We start from the raw sequence: 18,770 nt of genomic DNA on the forward strand, positions 1-18,770 counted from the left end.
ACGGCTCCGCCACTTAAGATGCAGCTGAGAATGAAAGGAAATCGACCGTTTTCCACTGAAAGGTTATAATTAACTACAGTTTAACTGTTTGGAACAACAGTAGTGACTTTAAAACTACAGAACAAGACAACAGCTGCTGCGAGAGTTAAAGACCTCCAGCTTTTAAAGTCGTATATTAATAACGTGGTGTTAATGCATCTGGTTACAGACTCGCTTATTCAGGATGAGTTCACACTTCGGTCCAGGGACACATTTCAGATCCAGTCCAGCTGCAATGCGGCCTTTCATTTGTTTAGGTTACTGAAATCACAGAATTACCAAAATTTCAGCCACAAACTGTTTTGGCTAAAAGAGAAAAAGAATAAAATGTAAAATTTCAAAATCTAACAAAAAACAAACAAACAAACAAAAACAAACAAACTTAATGGCAAAGAAAAAGACAGAGTTTCCGTCGCTCGCTGCTCATCAGCACAGACACCGTCAAACAGCCTGAGCTGCAGCAGGTCCAGCGTGAAACACGGACACGGTCTTCTACAGAACTTTACGGTGCCTTCACAAACAAATTCTTGGGTCTGGATCGTTGAATTGTTCTGTTTGGTCTGGACTAAAATAAGAAGGCGTGAATGAAGCGCCTCAGACCAAAATTCTAAATGTAGTCCACCCAGTGAGATGTTTTCAGATGTTTTCTCTATGGTTCAGTTCGTCTGCGGTGGTTTGGACTTTCTGACCCATTATAGGAAGTTGCACATGGGGGGGGGGGCATGGGGGTTGTGCATAAAATGCCAAAAATTCTACTTTATTTTTGGATCGGATGAGAGAGAAAATATGAATTTCTGTATTTAAATGGAAAAGCCTGGCAAACTGACAACACATCATCATCAGACTCATCCTTCTTCACAAATCAATCAACGTCACGCCCGGGGAGGCGCAGCCCACAGGTGACGGCCACAGGACGAAGACCTGCGCGCAGTTTCTTTACTGTGCCAGAAAAACTGCGATACGAAACCAAAACTAGCCAGTCAGACGCACAGAGTGGAACAACGTGAACGCCGGCCCGGACTTTCAGACCTGACATTCCAATTATTTTACAACTTAATTATTAATATTATTTCTCCAGTTCAAAATTAAATTAGTACTCTAGTTCTCCGAGTTCCCCAAGTTCCCTTTCCTGGACATAGCAATTATCACCTTTGAAGCATCATCAGTATTACAGCATTAATTCAAAAGCACAAACAAAACTGCAAATTATATTAATAGAAGCCTTTGTGTTTTTTGGGGGTTGAAACAGGAAAAAAACCCTCAGTAGTGACACATTAAAAAAAACACTCTCAGAACTATGAACACAATTTAATTCCCCACTCCACACACGGCACTAACCCCACTGAAACCTGCTGAGGTCAGCTGGAATGAAACACGCATTGTTCAGGGTTTAAGTATATATTGTGGATATTATGGCATAATTTGATGAGATTTTACACAATAATGATAAACACTGCCGTTTACTCTGCGTGTTGCTGCCACAATCAGTACTGACAAGTTATCAAGCTCCACCAAGTCTTAAATACCCACGTCACCGTATTTCGCAGATGAGGCGGTACATTTGGCACCTACGGTAAATCCGGAACCCACTGACTTTGAAGCTGCGGTAGTCGTTTACTTCTGTTTCAGTGAAACACTTTAAATCACGGCTGTGCATTCCGACTTATTCCCACACATCGGTATCAGGAGGAGCTCAACGAATACCCGGTCAACCAGAGAGAAGAAGAGAAACAGACTTTCTTCTGCGTCTGAATACTGGAACTCTGAACTGCTCACAGACGACGCCAGCACCTGCTCACAGCCACAGTCCAAACGTCTGCGTGGCTCACTTTGAAGAGTAAAAATCAAAAGGCTCATAAAAAAAGTAGCAATTAGACGTAAAATGGTTCGGCTGCAGATGCGTTACTGTGGGCTTTGCAACAGCCGTTTGGAAGCAGTGAAATGATGACTGGTACTAAACTTTCGCTGCTTCTCTTTCCATTAAATCCACTGCTACAGCATCTTCAAAGGCCACAGCAGTGCACAGGTTATCACTTTTCCACGTCCTAACAATCTGACCAGCAGGTTTAATCAGGCGTCTTTCTGATCGCGTGTGAGGTCCCACCAAGGTCCTATTCCTAACCCACCACCAGCAACAGAGGCATGCAAGGCAAATATAAATAATCGGTACAGCAGACAGACACTTCCGGTTCAGTCCCCAGCACAGCTTGGGGAACACAGCCCAAATCACACTGACAGCGCCAAGACTCACGTTAGACCTACAAATCAGGACTGGTCAGCCAGCTGGTCAGCCAACTTCCGGAAATGACCTAACCCTGGAGTATCGGCCTCACGACAGCGCACCGCTTTTTACCAGAGTACATCACCACAGCAACTTACGTGCCTAAGCTCCATCAGGACAGGCTGAGTTTGGGATTTTGCATCATCAAAGGTTCTTCATCACGCAAGGACAAGCTTCTGACCCAATAGCCTTCGGACAGAGGTGCAGTCCTCTGGTTCTTTTCTGGTCTTTTTTGCGATGTTTGAAGCATCACTTGTTAAATATATAAACCAAATTACACTACATATAAAACCAGAACATGAAGCAGTTCTTTCAGCTCTAACAAGGTGGCGGTGGTGACCGCTGCTCTTGGCCATTACTGAGCGTTATTAAGCCTTAAGTGCTCCGCATTCTGCATATTTACATAATACGGCTTCTTTTTCTTCCCCTCCTCACGTTTCACACGACTGACTGCCTGCAAAAGCGCGATGCTTATGACAAACACACATGAGGATCGACCGTAGCCGGGGCGTCTAACCGGGGCGTCTAACCAGGGCGTCTAACCGGGGCGTCTAAGCGGGGCGTCTAAGCGGGGCGTCTAAGCTGGGCGTCTACCCGGGGCGTCTTACCCGGGGCGTCTAACCGGGGCGTCTAACCGGGGCGTCTAAGCGTGGAGTCTAAGCGGGGCGTCTAAGCGGGGCGTCTAACTGGGGAGTCTAACCGGGGAGTCTAAGCGGGGCGTCTAAGCGGGGCGTCTAACCGGGGCGTCTAACCGGGGCGTCTAACCGGGGCGTCTTACCCGGGGCGTCTAACCGGGGCGTCTAAGCGTGGAGTCTAAGCGGGGCGTCTAAGCGGGGCGTCTAACTGGGGAGTCTAACCGGGGAGTCTAAGCGGGGCGTCTAAGCGGGGAGTCTAAGCGGGGCGTCTAAGCGGGGCGTCTAAGCGGGGCGTCTAATAGGGCGTCTAAGCGGGGAGTCTAAGCGGGCGTCTAACCGGGGAGTCTAAGCGAGGAGTCTAAGCGGGGAGTCTAAGCGGGGAGTCTAAGCGGGCGTCTAAGCGGGGAGTCTAAGCGGGCGTCTAAGCGGGGAGTCTAAGCGGGCGTCTAAGCGGGGAGTCTAAGCGGGGAGTCTAAGCGGGCGTCTAAGCGGGGAGTCTAAGCGGGGAGTCTAAGCGGGCGTCTAAGCGGGGAGTCTAAGCGGGGAGTCTAAGCGGGCGTCTAAGCAGGCGTCTAAGCGGGGAGTCTAAGCGGGCGTCTAAGCGGGCGTCTAACCGGGGCGTCTTACCCGGGGCGTCTAACCGGGGCGTCTAAGCGTGGAGTCTAAGCGGGGCGTCTAAGCGGGGCGTCTAACTGGGGAGTCTAACCGGGGAGTCTAAGCGGGGCGTCTAAGCGGGGAGTCTAAGCGGGGCGTCTAACCGGGGCGTCTAAGCGGGGAGTCTAATAGGGCGTCTAAGCGGGGAGTCTAAGCGGGCGTCTAACCGGGGAGTCTAAGCGAGGCGTCTAAGCGGGGAGTCTAAGCGGGGAGTCTAAGCGGGGAGTCTAAGCGGGCGTCTAAGCGGGGAGTCTAAGCGGGCGTCTAAGCGGGGAGTCTAAGCGGGGAGTCTAAGCGGGCGTCTAAGCGGGGCGTCTAAGCGGGGCGTCTAAGCGGGCGTCTAAGCGGGGAGTCTAAGCGGGGAGTCTAAGCAGGCGTCTAAGCGGGGAGTCTAAGCGGGCGTCTAAGCGGGGAGTCTAAGCGGGCGTCTAAGCGGGGAGTCTAAGCGGGGAGTCTAAGCGGGCGTCTAAGCGGGGAGTCTAAGCGGGGAGTCTAAGCGGGCGTCTAAGCGGGGAGTCTAAGCGGGGAGTCTAAGCGGGCGTCTAAGCAGGCGTCTAAGCGGGGAGTCTAAGCGGGCGTCTAAGCGGGCGTCTAACCGGGGCGTCTTACCCGGGGCGTCTAACCGGGGCGTCTAAGCGTGGAGTCTAAGCGGGGCGTCTAAGCGGGGCGTCTAACTGGGGAGTCTAACCGGGGAGTCTAAGCGGGGCGTCTAAGCGGGGAGTCTAAGCGGGGCGTCTAACCGGGGCGTCTAAGCGGGGAGTCTAATAGGGCGTCTAAGCGGGGAGTCTAAGCGGGCGTCTAACCGGGGAGTCTAAGCGAGGCGTCTAAGCGGGGAGTCTAAGCGGGGAGTCTAAGCGGGGAGTCTAAGCGGGCGTCTAAGCGGGGAGTCTAAGCGGGCGTCTAAGCGGGGAGTCTAAGCGGGGAGTCTAAGCGGGCGTCTAAGCGGGGCGTCTAAGCGGGGCGTCTAAGCGGGCGTCTAAGCGGGGAGTCTAAGCGGGGAGTCTAAGCAGGCGTCTAAGCGGGGAGTCTAAGCGGGCGTCTAAGCGGGCGTCTAACCGGGGCGTCTTACCCGGGGCGTATAACCGGGGCGTCTAAGCGTGGAGTCTAAGCGGGGCGTCTAAGCGGGGCGTCTAACTGGGGAGTCTAACCGGGGAGTCTAAGCGGGGCGTCTAAGCGGGGAGTCTAAGCGGGGCGTCTAACCGGGGCGTCTAAGCGGGGAGTCTAATAGGGCGTCTAAGCGGGGAGTCTAAGCGGGCGTCTAACCGGGGAGTCTAAGCGAGGCGTCTAAGCGGGGAGTCTAAGCGGGGAGTCTAAGCGGGGAGTCTAAGCGGGCGTCTAAGCGGGGAGTCTAAGCGGGCGTCTAAGCGGGCGTCTAAGCGGGGAGTCTAAGCGGGGAGTCTAAGCGGGCGTCTAAGCAGGCGTCTAAGCGGGGAGTCTAAGCGGGCGTCTAAGCGGGCGTCTAAGCGGGGAGTCTAAGCGGGCGTCTAAGCGGGGAGTCTAAGCGGGCGTCTAAACGGGGAGTCTAAGCGGGCGTCTAAGCGGGCGTCTAAGCGGGGAGTCTAAGCGGGCGTCTAAACGGGGAGTCTAAGCGGGGGAGTCTAAGCGCCGCAGTTGCGTTCGTTAGGCTTTATTAGGCTGAAGATTAGTGAGGAACCTTGTCTGAAGGAGGGCGTCTCCAGGAGACAGGGCCCTGCTCTTCACTACACACTGAGCACTGAGCAGCAAAGAAAGCTTCAGGATAGCCCACCTTCATCTCCGTACACAGCACTCCTGGATGGACCGGCGTTTCCAATCTGCAGCTTTGAGAGAGAAAAATACTCAAATTACTCGGCTCTTCAATCTCCTACAATAATAATAATAATAATAATAATAATAATAATAACAGCGGCAGTGTCGACAGTGACCGTTTTCCAGCAGCATCCTTGGCGTGGACGTAGCGAACACGGAGGTCAGAAGCAGGACAGCGTCTCATTCACGGGAAGCGACGGTAAACGGCCGCGAGCGAAGCCTCTGTCGGGTCCTGCGTTTGGGTCGGGGCCCAGTGGAGGCCGGGCAGCGCCTGGTTCTGGAGAAAGTTGGCTGCAGGCGGTTCTGTACTGCAGCACGGCGTGGGTTTAAACCGAGCCTAAGGTCGGCGCGCGCGCATTGCTTCAACCCAATCAATCGAAATCGGGTTCGAAAGCGCAGCCCACCCACCAGAAGACCCCCTGGACGTACTGATGGTCCGAACCGAACGATTCAGGCCTGCACGTTCCGGGCGGTTCACGGGCGACCAGGGAAACCGTGGCCTTCCGTGATGATCCCGCGGAGCCGGTCCAGCAGCCAGCGGTCACCTTGCCCGGCCTGCTGGGACGCGGACTGTTAAACGCTCGCGCTCGCGTCCTGTCCGCGGCGGCAGAACTCTGTAAATGTGACCCCCGAGCCCGAGACTCTCGCCGGGACGCGGGACGCTTCACTCGCCGAGGGAAAGTCCGGCAGCCGCACCGGGCGCGAGCTCCAGCTCGCGCGATGTCTGCGGCGCTACAGCGATGACGCCATTTCTCTGCCACACAGCAGACGGTCGAGCAGGTCCGACACGGGAAGCGGCGGAACCGCCGGACAGGGCCGGAGATTCGCCCGGGCGCTCCAGTAATCCACGGCTGCGACGATTCAGACGTGGCAGCCCGAAACGGCGTTTCCCGTCCCGATTAACGCGACGCGCTCGCTTCCAGCACGACAGCGAGTTCCCCGAGCCCGGACCGCCTCCCCGAGCCCGGACCGCCTCCCCGAGCCCAGAGACTCCCATTAAAGCCGTAGGAGCCACAAACACGCAGAGCCGTCACCGATTAATCCACGAAGAGGCTCGCGGGGCAAGGTCAAGCCTTAAAGTTCTGTAAAGACGTCCGTCCAGCTCCTTGCCATGCACCCCCCCCCCGCCCCCCCGCACAGCAGTGAATATGACGGCCAGCCCGTAGACGCGCGTCCATCCGGGCTCCGATACACCAGCAGGGTCACCCCCAGACAATCAGTCCTGCGTTTAGTCCGCGCTCAAATATCGCTGACCGAGACCCGGAGCCCCCCGCTGCCCGGCCCGCTGCTCGGCCCGCTGCCGACGGCAGAAACACTCGCAGCCATTTCTGCTCCGGGTGACACTCGAAACGCGAAGCTTGAGGACCAGAAATAAAAACACTGGAATGAGCGGAAAGCACGGAGACGCAGAGCCGAGCCGGGCCGAGCCGAGCCGAGCCGCTGTGGACCGCTTAGCGGATCAGGGCGAGGAGAGAGATCCGCTAATTCCAGCCTTTACCGACGGGCTGGACTCCGGATCCGAGCGCCGCTCGCCTCTCCACCAAAACACGTTTCAGATCGATGTGCAGCACAAAGCCTTACGTAAGGGCGATCCAGCGAGGCAGCGAGGCAGCGAGGCAGCGCTTCCCCAGCCAGTTACTCGATGCCGAGCAGCAGCGCTGAGCGTTCGGGTCGTTTTGTGAATTCCAGCCCAACATCTGCTGCTGATACCGAGCGGCACCGAAACAGAGACGTCCCCGAACCGCGCCGCGCTGGGCCGCGCTGACACCGGGCTGGCGAGCCGAGGCTGAAGCCGCCGCTATTTCGACGCTGTTTACCTGCCGATCCCCATCGCCGCGGCACGGCAGCGAGGTGAGCCAGCCCTCCGGCCGAGCCGGGCACGCGTAAACATCGAGGCGCTCCTGCCTCGAATCGTATCGGCCAGTGGCTCAAACACTGAGGCGCACAACCCAAACATCTCGAGAAAGCACAACCCGTGCTCTCTTAATACCACATTAGAGTTTTCCTCGGCGATCTTACCTGACGAACGCAAACAGACGCGCCTCCCTGGTTTCAGCGCGGCGCCGATCCGCTTTAATCCATCGGAGGACAGAAGACCGTCCCGCTGCCGAACCGCGCGAGCGCTGCCGAAAGCCCGGGATCCGCGTCGGGAAGCGAGTCCGACGAAACGTCTCGCCCGTCGGGCTCTTTCTCTCCGCGGCGATCCTCGACCCCTCGGCGGATGACTGACAGGTACACAGACGCCGCCCCCTGTGACCGATCCCGCCATTCATTGGCTCTCACGCATGGAGGCAGCCGCCCTTTGCATTTCATTGGACAGCGCGGTCTCTGAAAGAAGTGACGTGGGCTTCGGATGAGGCGCAGCAGGGAAGTGTAGTCCTGAAGAATGCACTGACGTTCTCTGTGGCACGCGTGTTGTTTGTTTACGTAGATGGTATGAACTACATTACCCACAAGTCTTGGCGAGCTGGACGCACTGGCGCCTGTCTCCGCCCACTCTAGCGCGCTTACTCCGCAGGCGCCATGGCGCATTTACACCCTGCGCAGCGGAGAATCCGCAGCTGAGCGGCGCCGCTCGACGGGACCGCCGCGCTTTCGGCACGACGCCGCGTTTCTGGTCAGAAGCTGGTCGGACGGGAGCGCGGAGGACCTCCGGGGTCGCCGCGGCCGAGTTTCCAGTGATCCGCGGTCCCAGCGGAAGCGCACGGTCGTCCTCGGCTAACCTGCTAGCGCTAGCCGGGGAAGTACCCGGATTACTCATCGCGCGCTGGAAGGTGGGTGGCGCGTGGGGTTTACGTCATTACACCTGGGTAAGAAGGAGCAGCGGCGCGCAGCCGCGGGATGTGCTGGGAAGAGCCGGCTGGATGCAGATGTAATTCCAGATGTGTGCGCGTGACCTGCCGCAGCCTTTGCCGGGTGGTTGGGGGGTCCAGCTGTTTTGGGCCTGGGCTGATGAGCGGGGCTCCGGGTCCGAGCAGCTGCTGGCCGTGAGGGCCGGTGACCGGTGACCTGTTGCTGCGGTCAGCGCGGCGCCTCTCCTCGCCGGAAGGTTTCTGGGCGCCTGTGTTTCCGCGGAGTTTGTCTGTAGTGATGCTCGGACACCCAGCTGGTCAGTGAGCAGGGCGGCTGGCTGCGCCGCTTGGAGGTCTGAGGGGTTGAGGCGGTGGCGTCCTGCTCGAGTTAAACGCGTCAGAACCTGTTAATTACCTCGTTTATTTTCCCTGCTGTCCTGAGCGACTGGACTCTGCCGCGGTCAGCGTCGTTAAATAAATAAACATCGATTTATTCGTAAATTCCGCGTTGAGTCGCACGCGCAGCGCAGTAAACATCCGCTTAGGGTTAAACGCTCCAGGGGTCTTCTTTCAGGTGGAGTGGTGTACCCCTGAAAAGGGGGCGTGCAGAGTCTATTAAAGTGACCCCCGTGGACACTGAGAGTAAATATGACCTCACCCTGCAGCTTCACGTGCAGCCTGGTCTGGAACCCGGTCTGGAACCCGGTCTGGCAGTTCTCTCGCCTCCGGTCCTCCCCGTTTATTAGACTGAGGCTAACCCTAACCCTATTCCCGTCCCAGCGCACGGGGTGTATCGTGAGAGCCGCAGTGAGAGCCGCAGTGATGGGCTGCCGCGCGGAGACGTTAAACACGGCGGCGGTCACTAAATACTTGTACTTGCGGTCAGGCCGCGGTGTTTGTGCTGTACAGCCCTTCGCTTTCAGTTCTGCTTCTCAGGAACTGAACACTTTTATTTTGCACAGGCATCTAAATGTAAAGAAGCTACGCCGCTGTGTTTGATAAAAAGCCCTGGATGGTTTCCGCTCTTCAGTGATCAGAGCCTGTTTTCCGTATGAGATATAAGACGTTCCTCTCACTTCCCTGTGTGTAATTAGCTGTTCGCTTAGACACACACTATATTACCAAAAGTCCTCACTCCCCCATCCAGATCACTCAATCCAGGTGTTCCAGTCACTTCCATGGCCACAGGTGTATAAAGCCGAGCCCCTAGGCCTGCAGACTGCTTCTACAGACAGCAACTCAGCCACGAAGTGGTCGGCCACGTAAAATGACAGAGCGGTCAGCGGATGCTGAGGGGCATAGTGCGCAGAGGTCACCGACTTTCTGCAGAGTCAATCACTACAGACCTCCAAACTTCATGTGGCCTTCAGATCAGCAGAGTCGTTATCTTGGCTGACCACCACAGCCACTGAAGCCGAGAGGCAGGTGGCTTTGAGTTGTTATGGTCAGGTATGGATTCATGTTCTCTTTACGGTTAAGAGAAAGTGAAGAAAAGCGATCATGTATGAAAATCTACAAGCTTGTTTCAGGTGTTGGATCGTGGTGAGAACTGTAGTCACACCCATCAGGCCCCCTGCAGTGGTCTAGCGGAGTAGCTCGGTTATTTCCAGGTAATCGTTTCCTGACACCTGCACTGGCAGCAGTGGAGCCCTTTATCACTGCTCCAGCAGCTTCTCTGGGTGGCGCGTGAGTTCCGGGCCTCGCGGTTGGAGTTGTGGTGTTCTGTGATTTGAAGTAGAGCTGGGCGATATGGATAAAACGTTATCACGATAAACAAAGTTCATATTCGATTTCGACGCTCGCGATAAATGTCCACCGTTATTCCTGAACTGTCCTTTATGGTCAGAACACGACAAACACAGTAGAACGTCTCCCAGATGTGTCCTGGGACGGTGGGAGAGCGTCTGGTGAGGTTGTTTACCAGCTGGAAAAGCTCGGCCGCGGCTTTTGTAATACTCGTAACATCAGCAGGCTCGGCACGTCAGCGATGGATCACGCCGCCGACGTCTGGGCTTCGGTGCTGTCGCACTAGTTTGAGGGGTGAAATTATGTGCAGCGTCCGCGATCCGGCACAGACCCCCGGGGAAAGTTGTTTTCGGATGGACCTTAGGGGGCGCTGTTCATAAATCTGGCGTATGTCCTTTTGGTCTTGTCTTGCAGGAATTGAGTTGAGCTGTTGTGCTGCCGTCCACTGACAGTTTTCCGTTCTTCAGGAATGCTTTCTGGTTTTCTGAAACTGCAGAACGTTTGATAAATCACAGTAATCAATTAGTTTATCATTTTTATTGATAAACAGTTGAATCAGTTTGTGAAATCTGAACGAAAATAGATTTTTGCGCATTTTGGCTGCAGCACATGAATCAGTCAGTGCAGCTGGAGTTATTCCGTCTTGGTGGTTATATGGCCAGCAGTCTGATTGTGACCATATTTGGCCTGAATACGTATATATATGTGTATATATATGTATATATAATATATAGACTGCCCCGCGACCCTGATGGAGAAGCGGCTTAGAAAATGGATGTATAGACTGTTATATAGGAAGTTTACAGCATTTGCCTTGGTCAGGCCTCAGTGGGTCCCCACAGCGCTCAATTCAGTGCCAAGTTAGTAAATATTCCATAATTTCCCGTTTCGCCACTTTTTGACCAATAGATGGTGCCAAAAGCATTAAATGCAAACCGAGAACCGTTACTGAAGAAAACCGGAACAAGGCCTGCGGGCAGTCATCGTGATCCTGACCCCAGATCGGTCTAGAAACAGTGCGGAGACTGGAAGTGGATCGTTTTCAGAGAAATGACCTCTCTGCCTCGGTGCTGACGGTACGGGAATAAGTCCCAGCGCCAGTTGTTTTTGTGACTGTACATTTATTAGAAATGTAAAGATTTTGAACACGGTCGCTTTTCCAGTGGGAGCTCTCAGTGATGAATATTGAAAGTTGAGAAGTAGTTATAAAAATAATGTTTGGATTCTGTAGTCCTAAGAGTTACGGTGTTGGCCTGGGCCAGTTGTGGCCTTATATCTGCAGTATGTGAGTTCAAGCACCAAAGTGGGCTGTAAGATTGTGAAATATTCCATAGTGAACGCATTCAATCGGATTTAAACCCCATTGCCTGCATTTCCTGACATTATTATGAACGTTTATGTTTCTCCTGCCGTCCTGCTGGGCAGGGGGCAGTTGCTCTGTGGCTTGGTGGCTGTAATTACGGAGGTTGTGGGTTCATAAAAACTCTGTGGTCCTGGGCAGGAGTGTGGAGCTTGTTCAGCTGGTGATTTAAACCCGCGGTCACCGTGTTTCACTGCTTTATTCCGGGTTTGCCTGAACTCTACCGGAGCCTCATTGGGCTTAAATGTGCTGGGACCCATGAATGGCTTCTTACAACTGCAGTTAATATTGCTGTTATTAATATGTTATATGTAATATATATGTTATATTGTTGTTATTAATATGTTACATTGCTGTTATTAATATATGTTGATTGCTGTTATTAATATATATGTTACATTGCTGTTATTTAGTAGTTTAGTAGTTTCGGACTCTTGGCGACTGCATGGAAGGCGTTTATTTTTTGGGGTCTTCGGGGTTCTGAATGGGGGGTTCATGATTCCTCTGATTGTATTTATCTGGTTGCCTGTCCTCTTTTAACTTCAGCTCTCCAGTCATAATTGTCTTTTACAGTTTTCCAGTGAATTAGTTCTTCTCTGAGTGTGTCCGAAATGGGAGGTTCAGTTTGGTTGTCTGGGCTTTGAGTCGAGCCTCACCACTCGTTTTGCCGTCCGAGGAACTCTCAAAACCACACCAAAGTTCAGAGGCACCCATTTTCCTATCTTGCTTGTTTATTGTGCAGCATTCACATCCTTAAAGATCCACAGAGGAACCAGTAGGCTGGACGGATCTGGTCTTTCTTTGTCCAGCTGTACTTCCATTGTCCAGTCAGCAGCAGTACGTCGTATCGGTCAGTCTGAGTTTGGCCGTAAAATGTTCATTTCTTCATCCCCTCCTGGAGGAAACCTGCAGGAAACCGTATTGATCTCCATCATTCACAGCCGTAACGGTCTTGATTATGAAAGATGGGTTTTCGTTGTGTTCTGGAGCCGCTTGTGTTCTGGAGCCTCCTGGGTCAACAGCTCAACAGTTGTTGGTTTGAAGGTCGTTGGAAGGCGGGAAGCATCCTGGTCGGATCATCACAGGGCACTTTCACGTCTAGCATCTCCAATTCACCTGACAGCATGTCTGTGGATTGTGGGAGGAATCCCATGCAGAAAACCAAGAACATGCAAACTCCTCAGAAACGTCACTGACCACCCGGCTGGGGAATCGATCCCAGGCCCTTCTTGCTCTGAGGCGACAGAGCTGCCCACCGCGCTGCCTTCATCCTTGTTGATGAGATGATCCATTTTTATCTTCACTGTTTCCAGCTGGCTGTGATTCATACTTCATACGTTTCATCCTCGTAGCCGCGTCGTTCACAAAACCCAACGCGTTGAGGGATCTTCTGGCAGGTCATTCTGCCGCGTCTGTCCGTGTGGTTTTAACGCTAAAGTGATTTAGTGCGGTCGTCTTTCACTTGGTTAGAACTGATTATGGATCAATAGATTGCTAAATTATCGTTGGTAGGAGCTGAAGGATTCACGGTCAGACGTAAACGGTCAGCTGCCTGTGCTGCTGCACACATTAGTTCCTTTTTGAGTTGGACCAGAGATGGTAGACGTCCTCATGATCACTTCCTCTTGCGAGGCAAGGGCGCTCAAACAATGACCAGTAACTACAAGAGTGCAGATTTCCAGTTGGAATGCCTGGGAAACCGTTCCAGGGAGAGTGGAAAGATGAAGTTGGGACTGAATGAAGCCAAATACGTTTACCATCAAGTGTTTGTTCTGCAAACGCTGCAGGTCCAAAACGTTTAAAGCGCTGATGGATGTTATTAGTGCCAGCACAGCTCGTGATCTCCATGGTGAAGCGTGGCCAGTAGAACAGGACGCTGTGGAGCAGCTGTGCAACGTTGGCCAGATGGTTTGAGCGATAGGACTTGGAGCTTTTTGTGAGGAGTTTGAATGACATTTGTGACTCAGAACTCATTTTCCTGATAAGCCTTAATAAATTATCATTGCTAATCATATTGACCCAAACATTCCATATCAGTGCATACCTGAAAAAATCGACGAGCTCTTGGGAGCAGACGAAACCACTGCTCTCCGAAAAAGACACTTCAGTGTTCGAAAGCACCATTAACACTTTTTATCATCGAAAGTTGGATGTTTTGGAAAGTCCAGACAAACGCGGTGGCTAGAAACGAGTGAACAGCGCTCGGAGAAATGCTGCATTCTGCGTGTCGTGGTTCTTTTTAACGTGGCGGTCCAGCTTTACTCTCCATAGCCATTTAAAGTGCAGTGTCTGAAAGTGTTTGTGGTTCTTTTTAGCCACTGGTTGCCACGGTTACTCTCCCAGTTCACACGTCATGTCACTAGATGTTTGCTCTGTGTAAATCAAGTTTTTTGTCACATGAAAAATGCAGCGAATGATTCCGACCTGCTGTCTAATCTAACTAGACCAACAGAGGCTTTGTGTCTTCTTGTTGTTTATACATTTTGTTTTTACACTTTCAGACTTTTCCAGTTTGTGGAAGTATAAAGGATGGATGGCCTTGAGGGAGCAGCAACTGAGAGGATTCTGCTAGAACCTTACAATTACCTGCTGCAGCTACCAGGTAATGTTAAAACATGTACAGACGTTTATGGCTTTGGGAAGTAACGGCCAGACCGTGTCAGGATTGGGTATTTGCTTGGTGACTTCGTGGCCAGGAAGGTCTGGACACGAATGGTATTGTGCTTTGTGTCCGACACGATAGTTCAGCCACGCTGGTCGTCCCCTAAACGAAGTGACCAAACGAATCATAGAAGTGCGGAACACACTGCAGCGTAATTAAATCTACCGCAGGTCTTTGGGGAAACCGGTGATTTATTATGGCGTCGCTTACCGTAGAACGTATGTATATTAATCTGCCTTCATAATTAAGTTATTGTTTAAGTTAAGGCACATGTATGTTTACACAGCCTATTCAGCAGTTTTGCGGTGGTGAGTGACCAACAGGAGACAGAATCGAGCCAAAGAGCCTCTTCACATTTCTTTAAGTGCCGTAACACTTTCCTAACTCAATAATTAGTCATGCCGTTTATGAACGTGCTGTCCTCTACAGAAGACAGGAGGCACCCCCGCAAAACGGGGGGACAAAGAATCTTAACCGTCCCAATTTACATTCAGGAAAACGTGATAACCTGAAGAAAAAAATAATACCCATAGAAAATACAACCCCAGTTCCAGTGAAGTTGGGATGTTGTGTAAACATAAATAAAAACAGAATACGATGATCTGCAAATCCTTTTAAACCAAACACCTCAAATCAAAAAACACCTGTTTGGAACATTCCACAGGTGAACAGGTTAACTGGAAACAGGTGAGTGTCATGACTGGGTATAAAGGGAGCGTCCCTGAAAGGCTCAGTCTGAGTCATGAGCGAGGACGTTCTTGTGTTCTTTGCATCAAATGCTGCTCCTTTTTTCCTCCAAGCACGTCTTTGGTGTTTGAGTTGCTCAGTTCATAGCACTTGTTTGCAGCAAACCTCTGGCTCTTTAGAGTTATGCTGCCAGGAAACGAGGGCTGTGATGTCTACAACACAAACACAGCCGTTTCACTTACTGTCCAAAATGACCGGTGAACCTACCAGTGACTTCTGAGTCTTTGTGTAATGCTGATGATGCTAAAATAAACAGAATAAATAATAAATAAAAATTCTCTGGGAACTATTTTGCCTCATAATACCCTGAGTGCACTGCTCCGAATAGATTATAATGCATTTTAGGCCAAATTCCTCTTTCAGTACAATCAGAAAACCACGTTTCAGGCAGCAAATTTACAGCCCTTTCATATATTAATGCTATATTGCAGCTTTTTGAGACGTTTAACAGCTTCTTTCACCACCGCGGTGAACAGTTCTGACGCAGTGAACTCGGAACGCTGTGAACTTAAAGATCTTCCAGATTTAATTGTGCAGAAATTAAAAAATGGTGGAATTCTCCTTTAATTTAGTGCTAATTGAGTTGGCTGGCCTGCGAACTCCTGACCTTTTCGCCATTTCAACACTAGCTGGAAATCGTGGCTCCAAAGCTTGATAAGCCCGAGCTTCTTAAACAGTAACGGCAGTAGGATATTTATATTTATATAGATATTTATTGATCTTTTATTTTTCACTTTATTCATTTTTCTAATGTGTGTTATTTCAGTTGACCCAGTCCTGATTTCAGAGCAGTGATGCGCGTCTCGAGTCACAGCCGTCGTGTTTCCTCCTCACCCAGCTTTGGTTGCATGCGCCGTTTGTCTTGTGCTGCAGGGAAAGTGTTCAAACCTTTGCCGCTCGTTTCTTCTACGGCGTAGCGCTGTGTTAAAGTTCATTTACCCCTCTCTGCGGTGGAAGGGAAGCGTATGGTGTGACGAGCGCTTCACTGCGAGTAACTGATGTTTGCCAAACCCCCCCCTGAAGGACGGAAGCCGTCGGATGAAGGCGGAAGTGTTGCTGGTGTGGCTCTGTTTTAGCTGATGTGCTGCCTCTGCTTTTCTGAAGGGAGCAGCATGAAACAATCAGTTCGCTGGATTTGTTCTTATTATTACACGTTTATTCTGTTCAGGTGAACAGATGAACCTCTGCTTTCTCTCCTACAGGATGTCTGAACAGTGTCTGAAGTGCTAGTGGTGCAGCAGTGACAGCAGAACTGAATGTTTTCAGCGTTTCAGCTTTAGCCTGTTCAGGTTCACCCAGGAAGATTAGACATGAGAAAATAGGCTGTGACCTCATTTCAGAGACATTCGAGCACCTACTCACCTCAGTACTTTCACTCAAATCCATGCCTGGGCACACAGACTTGTTCTGGTCGTGCGACGTGTAAAACCGTAATTGTGCAAATTGGAAATTGGGGACAAAGGTTTTAACTGACCAGGCGTGGCGCCGCTTCCCTACCAGAAAACAAAACCAGAGAAATTTCTGCCAGTATTGATACCAGTACGAAATTTCCCAGTACACTTACAGCCGTTCACTACTCGTTTCCTCTGCTTCTCCTGTAAGAAGTTTTGAAATATGAATGATCTTCTGAGGAGCAGGAACAGGGCTGAGAGAACAGTTCACTTATCACAAAAATGATATAATCAGGACAATGAAGAGGAACTGTCATGGTCTTCAGCTGAAAGACAAAAACATAAAAATGAAACAAGAAATTTGACCAAAAATGAATAAATGAACGTTCCGACAGCAGCAGTGTCATCTAGACTTACAGTGAACAGTATGTTTTTATCTTCTGTTGGAAAGCTGTAATTTAGGAGGTCGGTGGTTGTGATGTGCAGCTCAGTAGATCCTCCAGCATTTTAAATGCGAGCGGATATTTTTTAGTAGGACTACATTTCAGTTGGATTTAGCAGGAAACCCCTCGTAACACCCAGGGAGCAGAGTAAATGCAGCATTAGTTACAAAACAAGAGATAAGATGAGGTTTTATTGTCATTCATACCACATAGGGGTGATACAGTAGAGGCAGCGAGTCAGTGCGGCGGGGGCAGCGAGTCAGTGCGGCGGCAGGGATAAATAAGTGGACCATTGCGCTTGAATACAAACAGTACACGGTTTCAGATTTGCTTATTTGAATTTCCTGTTCCACGTGGAGTTGCAGTTACACTCTGGTTGCCTGCTACACAGTTTAAGGTGGAACTGAATTGTAGTCGTTCCTGGTTGAAGGAAATGCATGAGTTATCGTCTGATCTGAAAATAAACATTAAAAACAGCTTTAATAACGGAGAAGCCTGCTGTCGGGTGTTTTAGTTACAGGCATCATGAAGCCCTGATCAGGCAAAGAAGTGGAGTTTATATATATCATTTAATCTGAATTAGGTTAATGATTATGAATTCACACACTTTCTGGATTATTGAGATCCAGGCAGAAAAGATGAAGGTAGAGTGCAGTGTTCTGTTCTATATTATTATTATTATTATTATTATTAATAGTTCACTGTAGAGCTCAATATGATATGAACTCATTCTAAGCAGTTATGTTATTGTTATAGTCCTAAAACATACTTGGATGAATGTTATGAGCCTCTTCACCTCTCCATGAAATCCGCTGGGTCTAACGTGGCCACGTCATCGTGAGTTCTGTGCTAAATAATTATTATATTAACAGCCGACACACCCGCTCAATATCATTAAAACGTTTGGTAAACTTCATTTATTTCTGGTCAGTTCGGGTCAACATGCAATGCAACTTAAGATGCAACTTAAGTTTTTTAAAGAACAAAATGATCGAAGCAAATTAATATAAAAAACTATTTTGATTAAACTGAAAGGAGTTCACACCACAGCACCCAACACTAGTGGGATTTCCCATATTCACTAATCAGTTTTCTGATGGCAGTTATTTTAGCTTAGTTCATTAACAGTCATTAGATTTCAGTCATATTATGCCGCTACATGCAAAATTGAGGGCGTGGGGATGCAGCGATTACAGGTAAATAAGTGAGAGCTGTAAAAATGTTCATTAAGGCCCATTAGGACCTAAAGGTTGGTGCTCTAACGTATTAAGAGGGCAGCACAAATGATTTATTTATTTATTTATTTAGTATTTTGACAGTACAACAAGTATCAGCTATTCAGTAAGCGTGGTACTCGAGCCTGATTGGCCGCTTGTTTCTGTACTGTTGTGTTGAATCGTTAATCACGAGTAATTATCACCTGAGACTTTAGTCTCATGGCAGCCGCCGGGATTTCGTTTGTTTGTTTTCTGATATTTTGTAATACCCTTGTTGTTGAGGCCTCTGCTGCCGGCGTTCTCAGGCTTCTTTTTCTTTTGCTTACTCAGGCGGTTTTGTGCTGATCTGTTAGTAATGGTTTTTCTTCTCGGGCGCCGTCCGTAGAGGTGGACGCGTGGCCGTCTGGTGTGTCGGACATTGCGTGAAGTCACTGAGAGGCCGGTTTCTGAGGATCAGTCTTACGAGGCAGGAAGCGCCAGCCGTGAGTTTTCATTGCAAAATTGCGTGAATAGCAGACCAAGCGCTTTTTTGAGGATACTTCCTGAAAGCTGCTGCAGCTGCGTTCCAGCTTTTATTAAGTAATTGACTGATCTTATTCCATAAAACAGACATGACCTCCGGTGGAAATCACTGCATGGGCTCGGGAACACTTCTGAAAACACGTCTGTAAAAACACTTCTTCACTGCGACCACAAATGCTGTTAAAACTCTAAAATGCACAGAAGAAATCGATCAACAATCAATCAATAATCAATAAACAGGATCCAGAAACGCTGCCGCCTTCTCTGGGCCTGACCTCCTTTAAAATGGACTGAGGGGAAGTGGAAAAGCGTCCTGTGGTCCGACGGATCAGCATGTGAAACTCTTTCTGGAGATTTCTGTGTTTCTGTGTTCTCTGGGATAAAGACCGCGGCTTGTTTTCCGTTTATCGTTCAGAAGCCACAGAGCGCTACAGCAGCATGGCTCCCTGATGAGAGTCTGGGTGCTAAACTGGCCTCCAGACCGGTCTCCACC

The 18,770-nt window shown here is 50.4% G+C and overlaps 2 protein-coding genes across 9 annotated transcripts in view; one reads left to right on the forward strand and one right to left on the reverse strand.

The window, feature by feature from the left end:
- arid4b (AT-rich interaction domain 4B) overlaps positions 1–7,823 on the reverse strand; it is a 64,745-nt gene extending 56,922 nt beyond the window's left edge. For 5 of the 7 annotated variants that reach the window (XM_017722829.2, XM_017722826.2, XM_017722825.2 and 2 more), the window contains exons 1-2: positions 7,417–7,823; positions 5,357–5,408 (exon numbers count right to left, since the gene is read on the reverse strand). In XM_017722829.2, coding sequence (XP_017578318.2) covers positions 5,357–5,408; positions 7,417–7,670 — 306 coding nt within the window. In that variant the 5' untranslated portion in view covers positions 7,671–7,823. Of the gene's footprint in view, positions 1–5,356; positions 5,409–5,513; positions 6,357–7,416 lie in introns of those variants that run through there. The other 2 variants (XM_017722831.2, XM_017722830.2) reach the window with 2 other exon arrangements.
- A 124-nt stretch (positions 7,824–7,947) lies between these two features.
- Positions 7,948–18,770, forward strand: part of ggps1 (geranylgeranyl diphosphate synthase 1) — a 32,682-nt gene continuing 21,859 nt past the window's right edge. Inside the window, exons 1-2 of one of the 2 annotated variants that reach the window (XM_017722832.2) lie at positions 7,948–8,171; positions 13,797–13,897. In XM_017722832.2, the coding sequence (XP_017578321.1) occupies positions 13,825–13,897 (73 nt within the window). In that variant the 5' untranslated portion in view covers positions 7,948–8,171; positions 13,797–13,824. Of the gene's footprint in view, positions 8,172–10,649; positions 11,012–13,796; positions 13,898–18,770 lie in introns of those variants that run through there. The other variant, XM_017722833.2, reaches the window with a different exon arrangement.

Source organism: Pygocentrus nattereri, chromosome 5, assembly GCF_015220715.1.
Source record: "Pygocentrus nattereri isolate fPygNat1 chromosome 5, fPygNat1.pri, whole genome shotgun sequence".
NCBI classification, from domain to species: Eukaryota; Metazoa; Chordata; class Actinopteri; order Characiformes; family Serrasalmidae; genus Pygocentrus; species Pygocentrus nattereri.